General features: G+C 43.5%; 1 protein-coding gene across 5 annotated transcripts in view; it reads left to right on the forward strand.

Moving 5' to 3' along the window:
* Positions 1-363: 363 nt before the first annotated feature.
* LOC129696220 (solute carrier family 45 member 4-like) overlaps positions 364-23,379 on the forward strand; it is a 62,083-nt gene continuing 39,067 nt past the window's right edge. Inside the window, exons 1-2 of one of the 5 annotated variants that reach the window (XM_055633891.1) lie at positions 364-662; positions 17,993-18,520. In XM_055633891.1, coding sequence (XP_055489866.1) covers positions 18,289-18,520 — 232 coding nt within the window. In that variant the 5' untranslated portion in view covers positions 364-662; positions 17,993-18,288. Of the gene's footprint in view, positions 663-1,647; positions 1,942-13,168; positions 14,415-14,480; positions 16,593-17,992; positions 18,521-23,379 lie in introns of those variants that run through there. The other 4 variants (XM_055633892.1, XM_055633893.1, XM_055633895.1 and 1 more) reach the window with 4 other exon arrangements.

Genomic DNA, 23,379 nt, shown 5'->3' on the forward strand with positions numbered 1-23,379 from the left:
GGAAGTGGGGATGGAAGATGACGGGGGAAGGAAAGGGAGGGCGAGTAGGTAGGGAGGATGGTGAAGGGCGAGTAGGTAGGGAGGATGGTGAAGGGCGAGTAGGTAGGGAGGATGGTGAAGGGCGAGTAGGTAGGGTGGATGGTGAAGGGCGAGTAGGTAGGGTGGATGGTGAAGGGCGAGTAGGTAGGGAGGATGGTGAAGGGCGAGTAGGTAGGGAGGATGGTGAAGGGTGAGTAGGTAGGGAGGGGGAAGTGGAGGGCAGAGTGAGGGTGACAAGAGGGGGGTGGAGGGATGGAACGCGCCTGCGCCCGCCCAGAGCACCGAGCTGGCCGTCGTCACCGGAAGTTGTCGTTAACGGCTGTCTCTTGTGTTTAAAAGTCGTCCCCCGGCGGAGCGCGGCCCCAGTGACCGGCGGAGAAAGAGAGAGAGAGAGAAAGCAAGCGCCGTCCGCCCGTCCGTCCGCCCGCCCATCCACCCACCGGCTCTGAGCGCGGCCCCAGTGACCGGAGAGAGAGCGCCGTCCGTCCGCCCGCCCGCCAGCCCGGCCGGCCGGCTCCGAGCGCGGTCAGCAGCGCAGCTTGGGCCATCTCTTCACCCACGGGGGGGTCGGGAGACCGAATCCACTCATAGGCCCCGTTTTACCTGTGGACCCGCGTGAAAGGGTGAGCGTCCGCGGACAGCAGGCAACCGGGGATGGATGGATGGATGGAGGGGCGGGCTGGAGGTCGGGTGATGGAGAGGGACATGTATCGCAGGTCACGGCTGGGGCAGGGTCGTTGGGGGATGGAGCCAGTCTGTATACAGAGGGTGGGTGGGAGACGGGTTGCAGGAGGGGGGAGGACAGGTTACAGGCTGTGGGTGGGGGAAGGCTAGGTGGTTGGGCCGGAGGGAGAATGAGAAGGTTGCTGGTTTGGGAGGGACAGGTTGCAGGCTAGGGGTGGGGAAGACTAGAGAAGACGGGTTGCAAGCCAAGGTCAGTGGGGGGCGGGGAGATTGCGGACGAGATAGGGTTGCAGGCCGGGGTTTGGAGGTAGGCAGGTTGCGGTGGGGCGAGGGGACAGGGTTCGTGTTGGGGGACGGGGGAGGTGGAAAACAGGTTGGTGGGGGACAGGTTGCAGACGGAGTGGCAGGTTACAGGCCGAGGGGTGGCAGGCTGGAGGCGGGGTAGATTCCGGAGCTGCTGCGGAAGGTCGAGGAGAAGGGGTGCAAGTTAGCACCAAGGAGGAGTAGAAGAAGGGGACGGAAGAGCAGATGAGGGTATCGGAAGGAGGGGGTGGTGGGGAGAGCAGTGGTGGTAAAGGATGAATGTGAGGGCAGATGAGGGTGGGATAGCAGTGGAGAGAGGATGAGGAGGGTTGAGAGCAGTGCAGCGAGGATTTGAATGGGGGGTGAGAACAGTGGAGAGATGATATTTGGGGCGGGAGCAGTGGGCGTAGAGGAAGAGGCTGGGGGTATGCGAGGGTGGGAGAACAGAGTGGTTGGAGAGAACGAAGTGGAGAATAGGAGGAAAAACGTAGAGGAGGAGCAAGAGCAGTGGCTGGCGGATTTTGGGGTGGGGAGGGAACAGCAGTGGAGGGCGGATTTGGAGGGGAGCTTAGGGGGCGGAGTCCGGCGGCTTTCTTTGGACGTGATCTCTCGGACACCAGATGCAGAGTGTGGATGGAATGGAGCAGAGGGGTCTCGGAGTTGGGGGCACGAGGGGTGAATGAAAGAGAAGGATGGTGATTTGGCATGTGGGGCATAGAAATCTGCAGCAAACCTGTTAGAGGACCGGGATGACAGACTGTCGGGAACCTAGCTGGGCGTGGGGCCGGTGGACGGTTGATTCCTTTTTACTGGAGCAGTGCTGCAGACTTTTCCAGGGAGACGCGTGCTGACTGGAGGAGTGCGATGCTGTTGCCCACTTGGACCTAGCTTCATCAGCCCCGCGGCCAGCCTGTTGTAAGGGCAATGTAAATCCAAACTCATGACTGCGGTGGGGTGGGAACGTCTAATGCAGATGTTTTGTTTGGTGTGAGGGGTGGGGGAACCGCAAGCACGTTGCTGAAGCGCCTAATACATTAAATGTTGCTGTTTGCTTTAATTTGTCTGTTCCCGAAATGATGCTTGTACTAATTCATGATTTTTTCTTGATCTAATGCGCCTGTCTAACCTGTGTCCTTGCAATTGAAGCATGGCAGTATTCATAGACTTGATTATTTGACAGTTGGGCATATTGCGTGTTTTTAAACTGTTACTATTCGATTGTTATTGAATGTTTGATTCCGATTCCGGTTTGATTGTTAATTAACCAAGCTTTTATAATATGTTGAATTGGGTTGCTTGTACATGGAATCTGTACGTTTCAGCTTATTTTAACGAAACTTTCATGATTTCTGTCCCGGGATCTATTTTCCTCGGATAATTTGATAGAATTAAAAAAAACCTCCGTAATTTTTCGACTCCAAAAATTGAAGCCAAGAGACAAGGCACACAAAAATGCTGGAGAAACTCAGCGGGTGCAACACCATCTACGGAGCGAAGGAAATGGGTGACGTTTCGGCCGAAACCCTTCTTCAAACTGAAGAAGGGTTTCGGCCCGAAACGTCACCCATTACCTTCACTCCATTGATGCTGTTGCACCCGCTGAGTTTCTTCAGCATTTTTGTGTACCTTCGATCTTCCAGCAACAGCAGTTCCTTCTTGAAGCCAAGAAACATGTTGATAGTGCGTGCTACTTTTAAAAACCCGGAACAATTGGGTTACACTTGTTTATTAAAATCCTGCCTATTGGGTGTGTTTTTAAATGCAGAGGGTGTGTTTTTAAATACATTTTTGTGCTTCTGTGGGCAAGCAGTGCATTATTTTATTTGTGTCACTTTTGACTGGGATTAGGTTAAACCATTCAGCCATCAAGATGAGGAAACGCTTGCACAAGATCACAATTCTGTTTGCATGATTGTTTACCACAAGAATCTGTTTCTAAACCTTCAATCTGCTGGTTTAGCATAATGTCGCTAACCCTGTGAGGGTTTTATGCACTGGGCTGAAGTGAGAATGCTGAGTAAACAAGAATGGGCTTGTCACTTGATTTAAAAAAAACTTAACTGGGATATAATATTATTGGGGCTACATTGTGGACTTTCCCGGTCCATGTCTGTTCTAGTGCCTTTTTAACTGGTAATAGTAATAGCAAAACACAAACTGCTAGAGTTACTCAGCGGGTCTAACAGCATCTGTGAAGGGAATGGATATGTGATGTTTCAGATGGTTTGCTTTGGCTCCTTAATTGTGATGTTGTATTCCGGTTGTCTTCTGAAATGGAGACATTTTGATCTTGACCCCTCAAATAATGAATAACATAACCATACTAATTAAGGCAAAGTTTATAAAACACTTTAATTTTATTGTCAAATTATAACCTTTTATGGATAATTTTGGAGATCATATATAACTACCTGGTTTCTAATATGCAATATTTTAGCTGATATCTGAATAAGGTCGTAAACCATTTATCAAAAATTCTTAATTATACCACAGATGTCAGATACTTGAATGCATATTTTGTTCCCTATTAGAGTTGAAATGTCTTCCAGAAAAGGACACATAACTATTTGTGTCCTATGCATTCAGATGAATGGGAAGGTTTTTGCACAAAACAGCATTTCCAAAACCTGTCTATGAATGTTTGAGTTGAGAAAACTCTAAGCATAAATTTGTTTTATGCCAAAACGCCCACTTGTTAATGACAACTTAAAGCATCTGTAATTTTGGAATATATGCACAGCTCGCCTTTTGTGCCTCTGAGAAATTTGCAATAGTTGAAAGATAAGCTCCTTAAATCCTCATATCTATCATTGATAATTATAACCAATGGCAGTATTACGTACTTATCCTTGTGTATAAAGCTTTTAGGATCATTTATTAGAATTGTAAATGATAATGTGGTAGGTCTTGAGCTACCAGAAATTGATTTGCTGAAGTCAGCAATAATTTTAATAACAATCCAAATATAATTTTACGGGGATATTTTTACCTAGGTGGTTAGTTTGTGTGGGGAAACTTATCAATAGGTTGGATGGTATTATTAAGGTATCTTGAGGTTTTATGTAGCATTTTCTGTGTTTGATTGACATCACATTTGATAGCTTTACTTTTTGCACTGGGATATTGTCTGTCTGCTCCAATCTAGGCCTTGTCACAAAATTCATAGTGACATTTCTGCACACTGACACAGCTCCTAGAACTGCTACCTCGCAGCTCCAGCAACCAGGTTTCAAATCTGATCTCTGGTAATGTTTGTTTGGAACTCTGAGCCCTTTGGGTTCCTCCTTTATCCCCAAAATGAATGGGTCAGTGGGTTAATTTGACTAATGTAAATACCAATGTATAAATGAGTGGTTAAATCTGGGGTACCTTGATGGGAGACTACAACGGATGAGGGCTGTAATGGTCAATTAATGCTTGATGATGGTCAGTATGGTCTCAGTGGATGGAATAACATGTCTCCATCCTTTATCCCTCCTTGATTCTAATGTACTGCCAATGCATTGCTGCATTACCATACTCTTTTTCGCAGTGCAACTCAAAGTACTTCTGTGAAACATAATGCGTCTAGAATGTATTCCGAGCATCTTGGAAATGCAATTTTCACCAATTATGCCATAATTCCACCTTTAAATTTAAAGTCGTGAGTAAAAGGTGCATGCTGATGTTAAAAAAAAGGGGGGAAAAAAAGAAAATGGATGGTTAAGAACAGTTAAAGTGAAATGTTAGTTCTTTCTCTCTCCATAGGTACTAATTTATGAGTATTTCAGCATTTAGTTTTTATTTTGGATTTCCAATATCTGCAGCTGCTTTTAAACAAGGGCATAGTTTGCTTGGACATCTGTGTGAATAGAATTTGTACAATTTGTTTATATAGGAATTGGAAAGATACTGGTGCTTGTGTTTTTAAAGTCAAAGATATGAAGGGATCATAATCTATTCCATGGTCTTGAATCCATTGATTTGGTCAAGTAGTGTATTGCATAGACAGCACTGTAGTTTTGCTTTGTGTTGTCTTGATCTGAACAAAATACACTTTGGACTTTGGGAGGTCAAATGCAAGGGGAAGGTGTATATTTTGTGGCCAGACCCTCAACAGCAATAATGTGCAGTGGGATGCTGGGTCCAGGTCCATAGCTTCCCTGTAAATGGCAACACAAGTAGATTGTGGTACAGAAGACATGGTATGCTTGCCTTTGTAAATTGAATCATTGAGCATGAATTTGGAAGTCAAAGATGCAGGTTTATGGGTTTTTGGTTAGGCTGCATTTGAAGTATTGTGTGCAGCTCTGGCTGCCCTGCTACAGGAAGGATGTGGAGGCTTTGGAGATTTGTGGTTTGGCAAAAGAGATTTACCAAAATGCTCCCTGGATTAGATGGCAGTAGCTACAAAGAGAAATTGGGCAAACTTGGTTTGTTTGCTCTAGAACACTGGAGGTTGAGGGGAGAGCTGATTGGAAGTGTATAAACTTGAGGGTTATTAATAGGATAGATAGTCAGAACCTTTTTCCCAGGATGGAAATATTGAATACTAGTTTAAAGGACCTGGGCATATATGCATGTGCAAGGTCAGGTACTGTGATTATGGGAACAAAGTTTCATTTAAATTTAAATATATAATGACAATGAATAACCCTTTGTGCATGTGGAAATAAGTTTAAAAGCTGACACTCATTTACATAGATGGATCCAAATTGCCCGAGTTGCTATTTCTGCTGAAAATTGAATCTATTTCTTCCCCACAATGGGAATTTGAATATGAAAACAGTACATAGTCACTTTAAATTATACAAATTCTATGTCCTTTTTTTAATTAAAAAAAACCTAGCTGATTAACCAATGTCACATGAGGATTTAAACCTGATCTTGCAAAATCTATGCCTCGTGTCAATATAGATGCATTTTCACTGTCCCCTGAAAGGTTGAGCAGATCAATCAGTTGATCTAATTTAAGATGTGGCATGAAATTTTCTCTCAAAATTAAGAATGCACTTTTAATGCTGGCTTAATAACAAGTCCTGTGTATTTGTATTTTTGTAAAAATGAAGCAACTAAAGAGTTCCACAACTAACTTAAGCTAGTAGCTTCTGAAGTATGTTATTATATTCTAAGATTGTCGCCTTGGGGGATAAGTGATCATTTTGTGCTATGTCACGGTCACAAGCTTATGGATTAAAGTCCCTTTTAATTTAAGTACAATACAGACTGGTGCTGAGGAGACTATATTTGAGGGGTCCCGTACTTTACATGAGGTGACATAGCAAGGAAGATCCCAGACGGCCAATTTCTCTTGATTTTTGTTATCTCTTAATTTGGCACCTAGAGGTGAGGGAAATGAAACTAGAATCTTGACATTGCAATTTGCATTTGTTATACACTTATTTGCTACCATGTTTCTACAAATAATAATCTTAAATGGCCTAGATTGAAAATTAATCCTAGTAAATCATGGAGTATTTTGGCTAGAGTGGTAGAGAAAACGTCTTATGTAGACGAGGAAGAAATCATGTCTGTAATGGAGAAGCCAGTTAAAAGCTTGGGTAGGTGGTATAACAGGAAGTTGGATGACACTGAACAGCAACTTAGAAAATATTATATTGATGGGTTAGAAAGGATAGAGAATCAGGGCTTCCAGTCAAGTTGAAGTTGTGATGTTTACAATTTGGGCTATTCCCTGGGTTGATGTGGCCATTAACATTATGAGGTGCTCATTTCTATTGGGGCTATTTATGATGTGCTGCCATCGCTGCTGAAATTCAAACAATGGGTAGGTGGGGACTTGTGTTCAGAGGTGGCAACTTTGAGGCATATTTTGTCAGGATGTAAGATTAGTCATTCTCAGCGTCGGTATACTTAGCGGCAGAACTAGATCTTGAAGTATTCAGTAAGCATCAGAACGAAGTGTAGTGATTAATTTTGTCTGAGGGAGGGAAAGGTGGAGGAGGAACGCTTTCAGACGGGTATGAGTTATGTCAGTTAAGGGAGCCAATGATTGTGAGAGGCAGGTAAATTTGGAAAGAAAACTTGCACCACGGGAAATTATTAGTACAAAGGATACAAAAGACATTTATTATCACATACACCAAATGGTGTAGTGAAATTTGACGCCAATGCAGCACATGAATAAAGATAAGACACAACATTAAAGAATTTAACAATAAACAAAAAACATCCCCCACAATGGTTCCCACTGTGGGGGAAGGCAGCAAAGTCCAGTCCCATCACCTGTTCACCCATAATCGGGCCTATTGTGGCCTCCGCAGCCAGTCCGATGTTTTTCAGGCCCCCTTGCCGGAAACCTGGAATTCTGGCGTCGGGTGAACACTCCTCAGCGGCCTGGAAATGTCTGGAGCGGCCACTTCCTCCCTGGAGACCGCGGCGCCCGTAGTCCTCGGGCAGCGCTGGCTGGAGCTCCGACTCTGGCGATCTTGGATCCCAGGCTCCGCGGTGTTTTAAATCCAGCGCCGCCTGCAGCCACAGCTCCTCGGATGTTGGAGTCAGCAGTCACCGCACTCCGGAGCCTATCGCACGGCGACCCGGTAAGGCATCGCCCGCTCCGTGATTGCGTCCCCGCACTGTGCCGCCGCTGAAGTTGCAGTCCCGGCTGGTCCCGACAGGAAAGGCCACTCCAGTCCGATGATAGGCCGCGAGGAGGGGGGCGAAGAAGCAGCTCTGAGGGAAGCTGCCTCTCCGACCTGGTAGGGACCAGGAAATAAAGTTTCCCCCTTCCCCTCCTCCCCACCCACCACATAAAAGACTAATAGGCCTTTCTCACGGGGCGACTTGACGCAAGATGTAACCAGAGTGAAGTGGTCGTGGTCTAGCACGATATCACACGATATAACGGGGGGGTAGACAAAGAGTTCCCACGGTACTCGGCATTTCTGTTATTTGTGCGAGTGACTTGTCCGTCTCCCGAGCTTTCCCGTTAAATCTTGAATGAACGTTGTGAACTGTCAAGTGTAATTAAATCATCACGTGGCACAAATGATGTCACTTTTTTTTTTCACACTATAAATATCCTCCCTTGGTTGAATTGGCTCATTTGGAGACATGCCTGTACTAATGCCGTGACTTTAATGCAGGAAGATGCCACATTAGGAGAGAGGGGGAGAGAGACAGAGAGAGAGGCACAGAGGCAGTGTGATTTACTTCGGGGTGACTGGCGGAAGAGAAAGAGCGCACATGAACTTGGTCTATCTGTGTGTGTGTGGGAGCGAAGAGAGACTAAGCAGAATACATCGGTCTTATTGTGTGTGGGGGGAGAAAGAGAGAGGTGGGGGAGGGGGAGAAATGAGGGGAGACGTGTATATACACACACAAAGAGTTTTACTGTGTATGTGGGAGACACTGATGGACTGAGCACAGTACCTCGGTCTTACTGTGTGTGGGAGAGGGGGAGAAAGAGACGTACACTCACAGAGGCAGAGTCTCAGCCTATGTGAGAGGGTGGGAGTGAGAGAGAGAGGCACACACAAGGTGGATGTGAAATCTCACCTGCCTGTTTCAGTGACAGACACCCGACGCCAGTAAATGAAGACACCCCCATCTGTCTCCCCCTCCTCTCCCCCACATTTCCCCCCCAACTCCAGTCCCGTCCCGACCCCCTGGGAAACTGAAGGGAGCAACAATTAACTGCTGCCTTCCCGCTGACTTAAAGAGTTCCCACGGTAGTAAGACGATGTTAATTGCGCCCAAGTTTAAATTTCCAACGTGTGTTTCAGAGTAAAGAGTCGGCACAGAATCCTTGATAATCAAAAACTGTCTGAATCAGCAAGTTAGACACAAAATGCTGGAGTAACTCAGCGGGCCAAGCAGCATCTCTGGAGAAAAGGAATAGATTCCATTTTTGGTCGGGACCCTTCTTCGGGATGATTGTAGGGGGGAACTGGAAGCAAGAAAAGACCGGGACAAATCAGGGCCAACAACAGATGACCTCAGCAGGGTATTTTGAAGAGGGGTCCCGACCCGAAATGTCGCCTAACCCTTTCCTCCAGAGATGCTGCCTGACCCACTGAGTCACTCCAGCACTTTATGTCTATATTTGGTTCCCTGATAGGCCAATTGTTGGCATGGGATAGTGTGATCCCAAGAGGGAACCATCGTTGCAAACCTTGGACTGGTTAACCGACATTTACTGCATGGGGGAGATGGGGGGGAGGGGGGGCAGGAGGGTGTGGGCGAGGGAGAGAGAGAGAGAGAGAGTGTAAGTTACCTAAAATTAAATAATTCAATGTTCATAGTGAACACAGACACAAAATGTTGGAGTAACTCAATGGGTCAGGCAACATCTCTGGAGAAAATGAACAGGTGGCGTTTGTGTCTATCTTCGGTAAAAACCAGCATCCGCAGTTCCTTCCTGCACAATGGATCTCAGTGTCAAGTCTCTGACTCCCGTTGGCAGGCCATTCGGCCCACAGCCCGCCCAGCGATGACTAACCCATGTCACAGGGGGATGGTGTGAAGGCCAATCACCCCCCCCCCCGGACACTTATTATTTATTTTTTATTCAAATCGTTTGCTATGTCGCTCTTCAAGGGAGATGCTAAATGCATTTCTTTGTCTCTGTACTGTACACTGACAATGACAATTAAAATTGAATCTGAATCTGAATCTGAAGGCGGAGTTAGACAGAGCTTGATTAATGTTACAGTTGGGGAATGGGCCATAATATGGCCAGGGAAACGCTGTTATTCGTGACGCCCCCTCCGCCCTTTCCCAGCTGTTCTCAATCGCACCCCTGGCCACACAAAAATTTATACCTTAAGAAGGAATACACGGAGCATTTAAACTCAGAACGCTTCTAACAGAGTGAGCCATGTGAGCACTTTGATCATTCTCCCTGTATTTGCATTTGACAAAATAGTCGGAAAAAAAGTTTAAAAGTGGTCATACCTTTTGCTATGCCTAATTGGCCCATACCTCTGCGAAAATAGTCTGATATTCGTAGGTGAAATGTCACCAACAATAATTGATTCTATTATTAATTGACTAATAATTGACTCTATTAGCAGAAAGATGCAATTCTGATCTAATATTATAAGTGCCTCTGTCTTTGGAAGCAACACCAGCAATTTATTAAATTTGACTACATGCGGCACAGTGGTAGTTGCTGCCTTACAGCACCAGAGACCGGGGGTTCGATCCTGACCATGGGTGCACCGGTTTCCTCTCACACACCAGAGATTACAGGTTTGTAAGTTATTCGGCTTCGGTAACATTGTAAAATTGTCCCTGGAGTGTATAAGAATAGGTGGTCGGCGCGGACTCGGTGGGCCAAAGGGCCTGTTTACGCGCTATATCTCTAAAATCTGAAGTTAGGTAATGTCTAAAGGAACTGCAGATGCTGGTTAATACGCACAAAAGGACACAAAATGTTGGTGTAACTCAGCAGGTAAGTCAGATCTGGGAAGAAAAACATAAAAAGCTGGAGTAAGTCAGCGTGTCAGGCAGCATCTCTGGAGAAAAAGAATAGGTGGCGATTCGAATCGGAACCCTTCTTCAGACATCCTAATCGGAATTGAGTCTGAAGATGTCTCGTCCCGAAACATCACCTATTTTTCTCCAGAGATGCTGCTTGACTCGGTGAGTTACTCCAGCTTTTTGTGTCTGTTTTCGTTTTAAACCAGCATGTGCAGTTCACTCCTTTACACGGGTCTCTGGAGAACATTGATTGGTAGCGTTCCGGACCCTGCTTCAGGAAAGGCATCGATCGCTGGTCGGCGAGGACTCCGAGCTGTATCTCTCAAAGAAGTACATGTGAAAAATTTCTCACGGACCATAAAAATGCGGGACCTTTCAGTAAAGTCCCTTTTAAAGATTATAGTTATTTTCTTGAATCTCATTAACATAACTCATGAATAAGTTGATGTCCATATGTGGATGCAAATCTTTATTTTTTTTAATTCAATCCCACAGAAGACAATTTTTACTCACCTTCTGTCCCCTCTGTCGAGCTTCCGGGTTCACTGTTCGCAGGAGTTCCCACGGTACACGCAAGAGTCAGTACGGATATCGCACTGGCCACTACGTGCACATAATGTTGCAATGTTCAACCACAAGTGTACAAGTCACTCTTGGAGAAATTCAAGCTTGTTTGAATTTTCTCCCGTGTCACCAAGTTACACGAGTACCTGCCGTTAGCGCCACGGTGGTCCGCGAATGCCGTACGGTTATCGCAAGAGGTTCCCACGATGTTCAACTCTGGTTAACTCTTGCGTCAAGTCGCCCCGTGAGAAAGGGGTTTAAAAGACCTCCAAAACAAACAAACTCGCTAAAAATAAAAAAAAACACAAACTCACACTAAAAAAAAATTTTAAATGGTGAAAAGACTAACAGCTACCGGCAGGGCAGTCATACTCGACAACGCCCCCTACGGACCACTAGTACTAGTTTGGAGCTTGATATAGTGTATGGTCAGTTAGTCAGCGGATAGCGGATTTTATCGAACTGACTGTGCCTTGGGAGAACTTAGTGGATGAGGTTTATGAAAGGAATAATCTTCGATATGTAGATTTTGCGGCCGAAGTTGAGAAGCGAGGATGGAAAGCAAGAGTGTGTCCGGTCGAGGTTGGTAGCAGAGGTTTCATAACGCGATCGACCATGCCGTTATTTGGAAGCTAGGAATTTGTGGGCAGAATTTGCATCGGGTTGTAAAGGCGATTTGTGTCAGAAACAGCAGAGCAAAGCAGTAGGTGGATTTGGTGGAGAAGTAGTAGTGTCGGAAAGCAAATGTATAACAAGTGATATGTGTATTTGTTTGTAAGTGTATTTTGCGCAAGTGTATCCCAGTGTTATGCGAGGTTGATATTTGTGGTGCTACGACTGTTTAATGATGGGTTAGGATAAGTGGAAGACTGTTTAGGATTTGTTTGAGTGAATTAATCGTCTGTAGTTTCCTTTAATTAGTAGAAATTAGTAACATTGCTGGTGAGAGCAAGTATTGGTTCTGGGATGCCAGAACTAAGTGAGCCTTCCCAAGGTATCATAGGCTTAATTCAATGAAACGCCAGTGAAAGAAGGTGCCCACTTGATAACCCCAATGATATACTTGCATCTACACATGCCTGTTAACATGTAGGTAGCTTATTATTGCCTATGGAGTTATTGTCCTGGGCATAACTTTGGCTTTGGGCTTGGCTTGGTTGAGTGCTTATCCTGATGTTATATCATGTAAATTAACTATTAGCCAATGATACTGGTCAGGAAACTTTCTACAGCACCAGAGTAGAAGGATTGAGGGATCCTCAGAGAGACTCTGAATTTCCTCAGCTGCCTCGGGTGGTAAAGGCGCTGCCTTGCTTTTCTCACCAGTGTGTGTTGTCCATGTCAGATCCTCTGTTGTGGACTCCCAGCTATTTAAAGCTGCTCACTCTATCCACAGTAGTCCCACTTATCCCCGGTGGCGTGTTTGTCCTCGGTTGTTGTGCCCTTCTAAAGTCAACTATCAGCTCCTTAGTTTTAGTGACATTCAAGAGGAGGTTGTTATTCTGACACCAGAGTGCCACAACAGCCACCACCTCCCGGTAGACCCTTCCCATCGTTATTGGAGATCAGGCCCACCACCACAGTCATCAGCAAACATGATGATGGAGTTGGAGCTGAACCTGGCCACACAGTCATGTCAGTAGGGGGCTGAGGATGCAACCCTGGGGGGATCCTGTGTTCAGGGTGAGGGGGTTGGAGGTATGTCTCCCCATCTTGACCATCTGGGGCCTGGCGATCAGAAAGTCCAGGACCCAGGCACGCAGGGGAGTGTTCAGTCCCAGTTCCAGCAGCTTCTTAACAAGTCTGGTGGGGGCTATGGTGTTGAAAGCTGAACTGAAATCAATGAACAGCATCCTCACATAGTGCCCCCCCCCCCCCCCCCCCCTTCCTGGCTGTCAAGGTGCGAGAGAGTGGTGTGCAAAACCTGGGAGACCGCATCATTCGTGGATCTGTTTGGACTATGCGAACTGCAGCGGATCCATGCTGCGAGGGAGGAAAGCGCAGATGTAGTCCTTGATCAACCTCTCGAAGCATTTCATGACCATCGAGGTGAGGGCGTAGTCATTCAAACAGGCAGGAGTGGCATTCTTAGGCACGGGCCAATAGTGGATCTCTTAAACGGGTAATGATCATGGATCTCTTGAAGCAGGTAGGGACCATGGATCTCTTGAAGCAGGTAGGGACCAGCGCGCTGACTATGTTGTTGTTAGCCGGCAAGCTAGGGGTGTTGCCCGTCTCAAATCATACATAAAAAGAGTTCAGGTCATTAGCTAATGAGGCGCCGGCACTCCCAGTTGAGCTACTCTGGTAATTTGTTATAGTCCGTAGCCCCTGCCATAGGCATCTGGTGTCACGCTGCTCCATCTGCGACTCCATCCTGTCCCTGTACCTCATTTTTCCGTCCTTCACCGCCCATCTCCACCGTCTACAGGATTCTGCCTTGTAGTCATCCATGTTGCCGGATGCCAGTCCGGAGTTGTAAGCATTTAAAGCAACACGAATGGACCTGTCCACCCAGGGTTTTTGGTTAGGAAAGAGGCTAACCCTTCCCGATGTTGTCGACTATTATTGCTATAAGTCCGTGACAGCTTCCGCAAACTCACTGACGTCTCTGGAACTTGATTGAAACGTATTCCAGTCAACATCACTCATTGCATCCTGTAGCATGGCCTCTGAATGGTTAGACCATCCCGTACTATCCGTTGTTTATACTCCGGCAGCAGGAAAATGACGGCGTGGTCAGATTTTCCAAAAGGAGGGAGCAAAACGACCTTGTATCCTTTCCTGAATGTTGTGAACAGTGGCCCAAAGTTCTTTCCCCCCTGGTGACCCACGTTATGTGTTGGCAGATGTTAGGCATAACTTTTGTGAGGTTTGCCTTATTAAAATCCCCGGCCACCACCATAGCAGCGTCAGGATGCTTGTTCTGATGCCGACATAACACATAGTGTTGGACCGATAGTGCCGTGTCAGTGTCCGCATGCGGTGGTATGTAGACGTCTGTTATGACTGTGCTGAACTCCCGGGGAAGGTAGAATAGACATATGCTGCTTCAGACTGTGATCGTCACGTGCTCCAGGTCCAGCGAGCAGGTGCGAGAAAGCGTCTTAATATTCTTAGGGTTGCACCAGTTGTTGTTGGTCATGAAGCAAACCCCTCCACCTTTTGATTTTCCCGGCTTCTTCCGTTCTGTTCGCACGAAAAACGGAGAAGGACTCGTTTGGGCATATCACTTGATCCGGCACCAGTGGGGTCAGCCATGTCTCCATCAGACAAAAGATGTAACGGTCTCTTGTGTCCCGCCATGTCTCCGTCTCTTGTCTAATCCTTGCCCTGAGGTCATTCATCTTGTTTTCCAGGGGTTGGATATTAGCAAGAAGAATACTGGGCAGAGGTGGACGGTAGGTTTGAGCTCTTGGCCTGCTCTGGATCCTCCCCCCCCACCCCGCTTACCTTGATGTTCTTGCACCTCGGAAAATGTGTGAAAGAAGTGCTGGTTTGTGATGTCCTGAGGTTGTAATGAAATACCTCCAACAAATACAACCAAGATATTATTTCGGTCCTTGGCACGTTTTCCCCTCCATTCGTCAAATGCTCTCTTGATGTCAAGGACTGCTACCGTCCCTCTGGAAGTATAATGTTTCTGGGCAATTAAAAATTTTGGATGTGCAAATATTGAAATCGTGCTAGAACAGCTTGGCTGGAAGTTGGGCGAGTTGTGCAAAACAAGTCTTCGACCTAAAATGTTTGTTGGTCTTATTGCTGTATTCATTGTTCTTCATCTTGATGTCACAGAATTAATTGAATTGGTTGAGAATTAATTGTTCAGAGTTTGGAAAAGAGTGAGGTAGGATTATCCACAATGCTTGACATTTCTCCCTAAATCTTGTTGCAAATGTTTTCAACCTTTTGGCACTGTTCTCTGCTCAGCTACTTAGTCATATGCTGCTTCAGGTTGGTATCTCCAAGTTTAGATATGCCAGTTGCCTTTGTGCAGTCATTGATCTGGAGTTGATCCCATGGCTTGATTGCAGAGGTAGAATGAAGAGTCCTGGGCCTTGGTGCTCTATATTATGGTGGCATATACATTTCTGCTGCTGTTGATCCATACTGCTTCAGTGCCAGATTTTTTTAGCCTTTGTATCGTTTGAGTCCATCAAATTGAGTACAAGATAGTGCCCTGTCATAAGGATAAGGGTGTACAGTGGTTTCATGATTACCATAAACTCTTACTTTAATTTGGTGGTTCAGACAATTATGATTGAAGTTCCCAGATACTTAACAGTTTGTTGTTAACTGTATATATCTTTCCAGATATTACTTGCAGTAAATTTGAGAAATTACCATTTCTGTTTGCACATCCGACTTGGTTTTAGGCATGCATTTAAAGAATGGGTTGTTGGGTGAAGGGTCTGAGCATTATCAAAACTTATAATTGTAACTGTGTAGTTATTTATTGAATCAAGTTACAGCCATATTGAGATCCAGTTACTTGACATAGTCTGTCTGGTTTGTATTATTTTGACCATAAGTTCATCATGTCAATGTGCCACATGTCCATGTAACATAAATTTGTATTACATCTGATGATGCAGATCGTAGATCTTGCAATGGGCTGTACTGAGGTCTATTTGATTACTGTTATGATGATGGGTGGCTGGCTTTGAGGTTGCTGGATTGTCCATTTTACCCAGCTGCCTTTTGGATTCCAGTGTGTTTCGGAAGCATTGCAAATAATTGATCATCAAAGTCAGGGCATCACAGTGGCACATCTAGTAGACCTGCTGTCTCAGATCACCAGAAACCCTAGTTTGATCCTGCCCTCTGGTGTTGGCTGTGTGGAGCTTGCACATTCCCTTTGTGACTTCATGAGTTTCGAGCAAGTGCTCCAGTTTTCTCCCATATCCCAAAGGTGCGCATTTGTGGGTTAATTAGCCTTTGTACACTGTCCCTAGTGTGTGGGCAGTGGATGTGAAAGTGGGATAACATGGAGCTACAGTGAATTGGTGATTGATGTCAGTGTGAATTTGGTGAGCCAAGGGCCATGCTGTGTCTTTCAATCAATCAAAAACAAATGCTCCCTGCAGCTAGTACAAAAACTCATCATAGATTACTTGGAGGCTACATTTTAAATCACTTTGGGGTAATATGAACAATGAAACCTTCAAATATTAGAATTCTACTAGCTGATTGAGGTTAGTGCCAAAGTCTAACTTGTGACCTGCCCTGGGATGCTTGTTTTACTATTTTAGACACTTTTTTTTGTTCAGGTATGTCGGCCTTTTGCTTTTCTAGGGGCTGGATCTGGTTTTAAATTTAGCAAACTTGCTTCAGGTTTGGTTTGTTGGGTGTGATCAAACTGGTGTATCAATGGCATGGCAAAATAACTGCTAAATTGAACTCTGAAATTTAGATTTTAACCTTATTTAATGTTTTGTCGTCTAACGGATGTTATAAAATTTGAATACCAATTAATGTAAGCATTGATTAAACACAAGGTCATAATTGATCGATTTTCTTTTAAGGTAACGTGGGCAAATGGGGGCAATGCATATGATGTCACAAACTAAAGTCGTATGGTAGGTTTATCAAAATGGAAAGTCGGATGGGGTGACAGAGCATCAATTAGCTTACGACACTGGCTCAGTGACAGGAAGTAGTGAGTAGTGCTTTGGTGTCTTTATCTTGAAGATTGACAGTGGGGTCACAAGGCTCGGTACACAATCTGTTGTATATAAAAATAATTTAGACTTTGAGCACATGATAAAGAAGATTGCACTTAAAGGAGAGTTGATTTTGGGAGGATGGGCAGTTTTTCCAGTCGGTCAGTAAAGTGACCATTTAACATGGGGAAATGTGTAACTACAAGTTCTGAAATAAGTAATTATTGGCTATAAGTATGCTTAATGTTTTGTGCTGCTGGGTGTCTATTCTGACAAAATTTCTGGGCAAGTGTCTAAAAGCTACATGGTGTTGTTATCAAACAATAGGATTTAGCACAGAAAGTCAGGGGAATTTATTTTGGGAGATAGCAGTTATAGCGGAGGAGTTGGGGAAAGCAATGGAATATGATAATGGTAAGATGTTAAAACATTTTTTTCACCTGGTGGGTAATGCTAATCACTGAAATTTGACTGATTTTTTTTGTGTTGTAAATGTTTTTAAAAACGTGGTTATAATCAATGGTGCTGAAAATTATAAATCTATTGAATCTGCATAAAGTTGTATTTGTATTGCTTATTTGGAGCAGTTAAAAAAAAAAAAAATTAAAAAAAAAGTTGGCACCCAATATGGGAGGCGGTAGGACAAGTAAACTAAAAGTGGATAGAGGCAAAGAATGTTTCCTTAAAAAAAGAGATGGAGATTAACTGCCATTTGAGGAAATTTTAGAGCTTTGGGCCAAGGCAACTGGGGTCAATTTGTTTTTCCAGTACTAGATGTGTGATGAATGGTATGCTATGAGAAATAATGAAGGGATTAAGTAAAGTGCGTGTGAGACAGCAATGTGACATTAATCAGGCAGAGCTAAATGCAAATTTGGAAAATTGCTGTTATAAACAGTAAGTAGATGATTCAAGCAACTTGGGTGTTGCCTGACCTGCAGACTTTTTCATCATTTTTTCTTTGTATTTGATAAAAATTCTATTGCTTAGAATTGCACTGTCAGAGTTTGTTTCCAGTCTTGCACTGGAGTGGTCCTGATGGTGAAGTAACATTATACACAGGTTGTAGGCGCACAATGCGCTTAATGGTTTGCTGTGGGCTTGCCAATCGTCAAATCAAATTTTCATTAGTGTTACTAAAACTGTTCACAATTATAATCTGTCAAGAAAAATCCTACACTTTGATCATAACTTTTAATCTTTCTTTGGATAGTTTTTTTTATATACTTGATTATATTAAGGAATTTGTAAGTCTTCTACAATGCTTAATAGTTTCCTACTGCGCTAAATGACTAAGATTTGTTTTTTTGTTTCAGAACAGTCGATCGATGGGGAGCAACAGAGAACTACCTCTTTGCGTCACTGCTTCATCTCTGTACTACAGAAACTCCTCAATAATGAAACTGATATTAACTGAATGGCAATTAATATGGATTTTTAATAGACAATAAACAAGCAATAATCCAAAGTTTCTACCAAATAGTTTGCATCTGGTGTATGGTTTTGAGTATACCTTTGAAGGAAATGGTGGAAGAAAACTATTAATCCTACAACTGAAACGGAAAACACAAGGAAAAACAAAAGTTTTTTTCAAAAGCAGATTTATTTTCTTATGGCAGCAATGGCTCCACAGAATGATGATGATACAGGACCTATGCAAACACAAGAATTGCTCACAAAATTGAAAAAGAAAGTCGATGAAAATGGTGATGAAGCAGTTAGTGAGGGATCAATCGATCATATTCCCATCAAATTGTGGGTGATGCATGGTGCAGTGATGTTTGGCAGAGAGTTCTGTTATGCAATGGAAACTGCCTTGGTAACACCAGTATTGTTGCAGATAGGTGAGTGCCAACAATCCAGGCAAGATTACAAAACTTTTCATTTCTCTATAATTTGACGTAACAAGTATTGGGATTGCTCTGATATGTTCTCATTAAGTTGTTTATAAATACTATCCTATACATTTTTGTTGTAAGAGAGTGGCTGTTTTAATGGTACATGAAATGTTTACAATCTCATTACAGCAAATAAACCACTTTGGAAGTGTATCTTATTTTGAAAAAGAAAATGCATGACTATATTGTGAACTTGGTGATGCTTTGTATTTTGTTATAATGTCAGATCCACAGTTTTAGACACTGATGAAACTGCTAACCAGTCCATTCCACTGTTAGAAAGATTGAATCATATACTATTTTGTATCATGGTGTCTAAGTATTTGATTTGTACTTCTGCAACTCTAACATTTTTGTCCACTTTAAAAATTGAATGAATTTACCAAGTAGAGGAACTCTGCACATATTGTGATATATTCAGTGATCATGAGTTCGCTTTTTGTTTGAGGATTGGTATTTGGTGGCATGAATGATTTTGCAAACATGAATGGATTTTAGATTGTTTCGAAGCTTTCACGCAATAAAGTGGTCAGATGATTAGGCATAAAGTTAAATGTAACAAAGCTTAATATTGATAAGTTAAGGGCCTTTAAAGAGTTAGCACTAAAAATCTGATTTGGTTTTTATTGCAAACTATTATTTGGACAAAATTCGTCAATTGAGAAGCTGCATTGTCACTTTCACTCTATTGTCCTTTGCAGAAAAAACCAAGACCCTTGCTTTTTCTACAAAGGAAAATCTAGTGAAAGTGTCATCCAGAAAATGGGAGGCTTTGAGTGATGGTAAGGTTTTACGGTATGCATGTTCCTGGTAAGGCAGGCACGAGTAGGAACCGTGGATGACTAAGGAATTGAGGCTCTGATCTGGAAAAAGGAGTTGCGACTCGGGTATACGCAACTGGGATTGGGATAGGACCTTCACCGTCACAATGAACCAGAGGGCTGTGCAGATCGTTGCAGAGCAGAGCAGAGTGATTTTGTGGTGCTAGTACATGGTCTGAAAGTGGCACTACGGGTCTTAAGGGAGCTTTTTTAGGTACATTGACTTTCATTAAGAAATTACAGGGAATTGTAGGTGTAACCCAGTCTATCACACAGACCAGACTTCCTACCATTGACCTCACCCACACTTTGCACTGGCTCGAAAAAGCAGCTAGCATAATCAAAGATTTGTCCAACCCCAGTCATTGCTTCTCCCTGTTCACAAATGCATTTCATTGTCTCTGTACTGTACACTGACAATGACAATTAAAATTGAATCTGAATCTGAATCTCACGCCGGCAGAAGGTATAGAAGCTTGAAGGGGCGCACAAGCAGACTTGTAATAGCCGCTTCCCCTCTGTTATCAGGCATCTGAATGGTCCTTCCATACTGTCTGATTCATCTCTACACCATTGCAGACATTAGACTGTCCATGGAACTAATGTGCTACAATGCTGAGAAATATATTCTGCACTCGGTATCTTCTCCTTTGCTGTAATGTACTTTAGTTTGGTTTGATTGTATTTAAGCATAGTATTATCCAATTGGATAGCATCATGCAAAACAAAGCTCTTCACTGTACCTCAGTACATGTGACAATAATAAACCTAAATCTTATCAGTTGGAGAATGGAGTTTAGAAGTTGGGACGTTTGTTACAGTTGTACGGTGCAATCGCACATCATTGTTTTTTAGCTTTGGTCACCTTTCTATAGGAAAGATAGCATCAAGCTGGAAAGGGTGCTGAGAAAATGTACAAGAATATTGCTGAGACTCTTGGGTCTTCTCTATAAGAAGAGGTGGGGAAGGTTAGGACTGTATTCCTTGGTGCACAGGAGGCTGAGGGGTGATCTTATAAAAGTGTATAAAATCATGAGGGGAATAGATAGGGTGAATGCTCAGTGTTCCCCTCCTCCCCTCTCCCCGGATAAGGGAATCAAGAACTAGAGAGCATGGGTTGTTTGAGGTGAAAGGAGAAAGAATTAATACGAACCTGTGGTTTTTGTTTTTAAACACAAGATTGAATAAATGGAAGGGGCTGCCAGAGGAAGTAGTTGAGCCGGATAGAATAACATTTAAAAGATATTTGAGCAGGTACGTCAAATGGCTTGTGGAGCTTAATTCAAATAGGTGTGAGGTGTTACATTTTGGGAAGTCAAACCAGCTCTGGACCTTCACAATGAATGGTCAATCCCTGGGGAACGTTATGAAGTATCTTGGTCAGCATGGACAAGTTGGACAAAATAGCCTGTTTCTGTGCTGTATAACTGACTATTTGATTATTCCTGATATTTGTCAACATTTGGTAAACTAGTATTCCAAATAGTTGTTATTTTTCATTTCAACATTGATTTCTGAGTAATGTTTTATCTAGTTATTTAAAGGTTGGGAGATCAGTGATCAAGCTGTCATAAAGGATTTAAAAACTCAACATGCCAAAGTAAACACTCCAAAACGTTATTCTCAAATCTTTTTTAATAACTGATTATTCGCATCTACAAAATGTGATCCTCTTTTTGATTCGCAGCTAGGATGTGAAAAATAGATATTTCTGTTCCTCATGTTCAATGTAAATGCAATATATGGAAATAGTTGCTCTAACCTATCACATCGCAACAATGGAAATAGAGATGAACTGAGCTGTTTTGATTTTTTACTTTTTCCACATTAAAAAAGTTAAATGAAATTATGCTGGTAATATTGTCTCCTTTATAATATATGAAGTTTTACTGCTGTGGTAAATATTGTGATATTCAGATAGTTGCTGGCCATATCCATTTCTGCCTTTCTTGCATTCCACCGTCAAATCATTTGACCATGGCTACCAATACAAATTCAAGTCCACAACAATAGTGCACTACAATATTATCGTTGTTAATCTATTGCCACGTTGTAGTGTTTGTATGGTACAGTGGCACTGACTAGTAGAAATAAACTGCAAACACTCCTGAGCTATGATCTAGTGTTATTTATATTCATTTGCCAGTGTTGTATTTTGAACCAAGTCTTGAAAATGCCAAATGTTTGTGTTGCTGCTTGGTTCTTAGCTAATTATCATGTGTCAAATCGGTCTGTGACACTGAAGCCAAATATAATCCCAATTGTGTAAAAGGTTTTATCTCCTGAACTATCGAGACGATGTATCAAATTTAGCAGGGCAAATGTTCAAGGCTTCAGTCTGAAAATTAATGTTCATTAAGGTCCTGATTTTTATAGAGCAGTGCAGGAATAAACATGTTCAGAACCGACATGTTTTTGCTGATGTTCTTTTTAAGCACGTGTGTTATTCACACTTGGGTTGAACTGAGCTTTGAGAGGGGATTGTCTGACTTCTGGAGCAAGTGATAAAAATAGGTGCAGGAGTAAATCTATCTCATCCCACAAGCCAAGCCCTATCGTTCCACATAACCAAGGTTTATCAATCTTTGGCCTCAACAACTTAATTTACTGATCTTTCAAAATGTATCTTCCTTTTTAAATACCTCCAGTGATTTTTAAACTCCACAACCCTATGGGATAGAGATTTCCAGAGATTTGCCACTCTTTCAGAGAAAACATTGCTCGGTTTAAATATCTGCCTACCTGTAACCATGTCCCCTTATTTGATACTCAACATATACCATGTTGTAGATCGTCGGATCTTTTTTCAATAAGATGACCCATATTCTTTTAAACTCAAATACATTCCTGATATTTTTTGCCATTTTTGGTATTTATTATCATCGCAGGAAATTTGCTTGGTGAATGTATTCTGGACTACCTCCAATGTTACTGCTTTTTATGAAAATGGAGGGAAAGCTGTACAGGGGACCATGTGGCTCTGCCAATGCCTTGTGCAATTGTAATGTACGAATGGGCTAAGCTTGCTTTGTTGTCATCACTAAATAATTGTCTTATTAATGAAAGGAAATGGACAGATAGTTTAATCTGAATGTTTAGTAGATGGAATGTCTGTAATACCAGTGATAGGAAAACAATTGTCAGGGAAGATGAGTGGTAATCTTGTGTTATATTTTGAAGGAGGATGGCAGGAGAGGGAGCGAAGGAATAGGTGACGTTTTGGGTCAAGATCCTTCTTCATACTGATGTGGAGGTAGGGAGCGGGATGAGGCGAAGACAGTAGGCTGTGGGAGAGCTGGGAAGGAGGGAGAAAGCAAGAGCTACCTGAAATTGGAGAAGTCAATGTTCATACCGCTGGGGTGTAAACTGCCCAAGCGAAATATGAGGTGCTGCTCTTCCAATTTACGGTGGGACTCACTCTGGCCATGGAGACCCAGGACAGAAAAGTCTGATTCGGAATGGGAGGGGGAGTTGAAGTGTTGGGCCACCGGGAGATCAGGTTGGTTAGTGCGAACCGCGCGGAGGTGTTGGGCGAAGCGATCGCTAAGCCTATGCTTGGTCTCACCGATGTAGAGCAGCTGACACCTAGAGCAGCGGATGCAATAGATGAGGTTGGAGAAGGTGCAGGTGAACCTCCGCCTCACCTGAAAAGACTGCTTGGGTCCTAGAATGGAGTCAAGGGAGGGGGGGGTAAAGTGACAAGTGTAGCATTTCCTGCAGTTGCAAGGGAAAGTACCAGGGGAGGGGTTGGGAAGGGACGAACTGACCAGGGAGTTACAGTGGTTTCTGTGGAAAACCGAAAGAGGAAGAGATGGGAAGATGTGGCCAGTGGTGGGATCCCGTTAGAGGTGCCGAAAATGTCAGAGGACCTCCCCTTCCCAGCTCTCCCACAGCCTACTGTCTCGGCCTCTTCCATTTCTCTTCTTTCCCCCCCCCCCCCCCACCTCCACATCAGTCTGAAGGTCTCAACCCAAAACATCACCT

This window comes from Leucoraja erinacea, chromosome 4, assembly GCF_028641065.1.
Source record: "Leucoraja erinacea ecotype New England chromosome 4, Leri_hhj_1, whole genome shotgun sequence".
In the NCBI taxonomy this organism is placed as follows: domain Eukaryota; kingdom Metazoa; phylum Chordata; class Chondrichthyes; order Rajiformes; family Rajidae; genus Leucoraja; species Leucoraja erinaceus.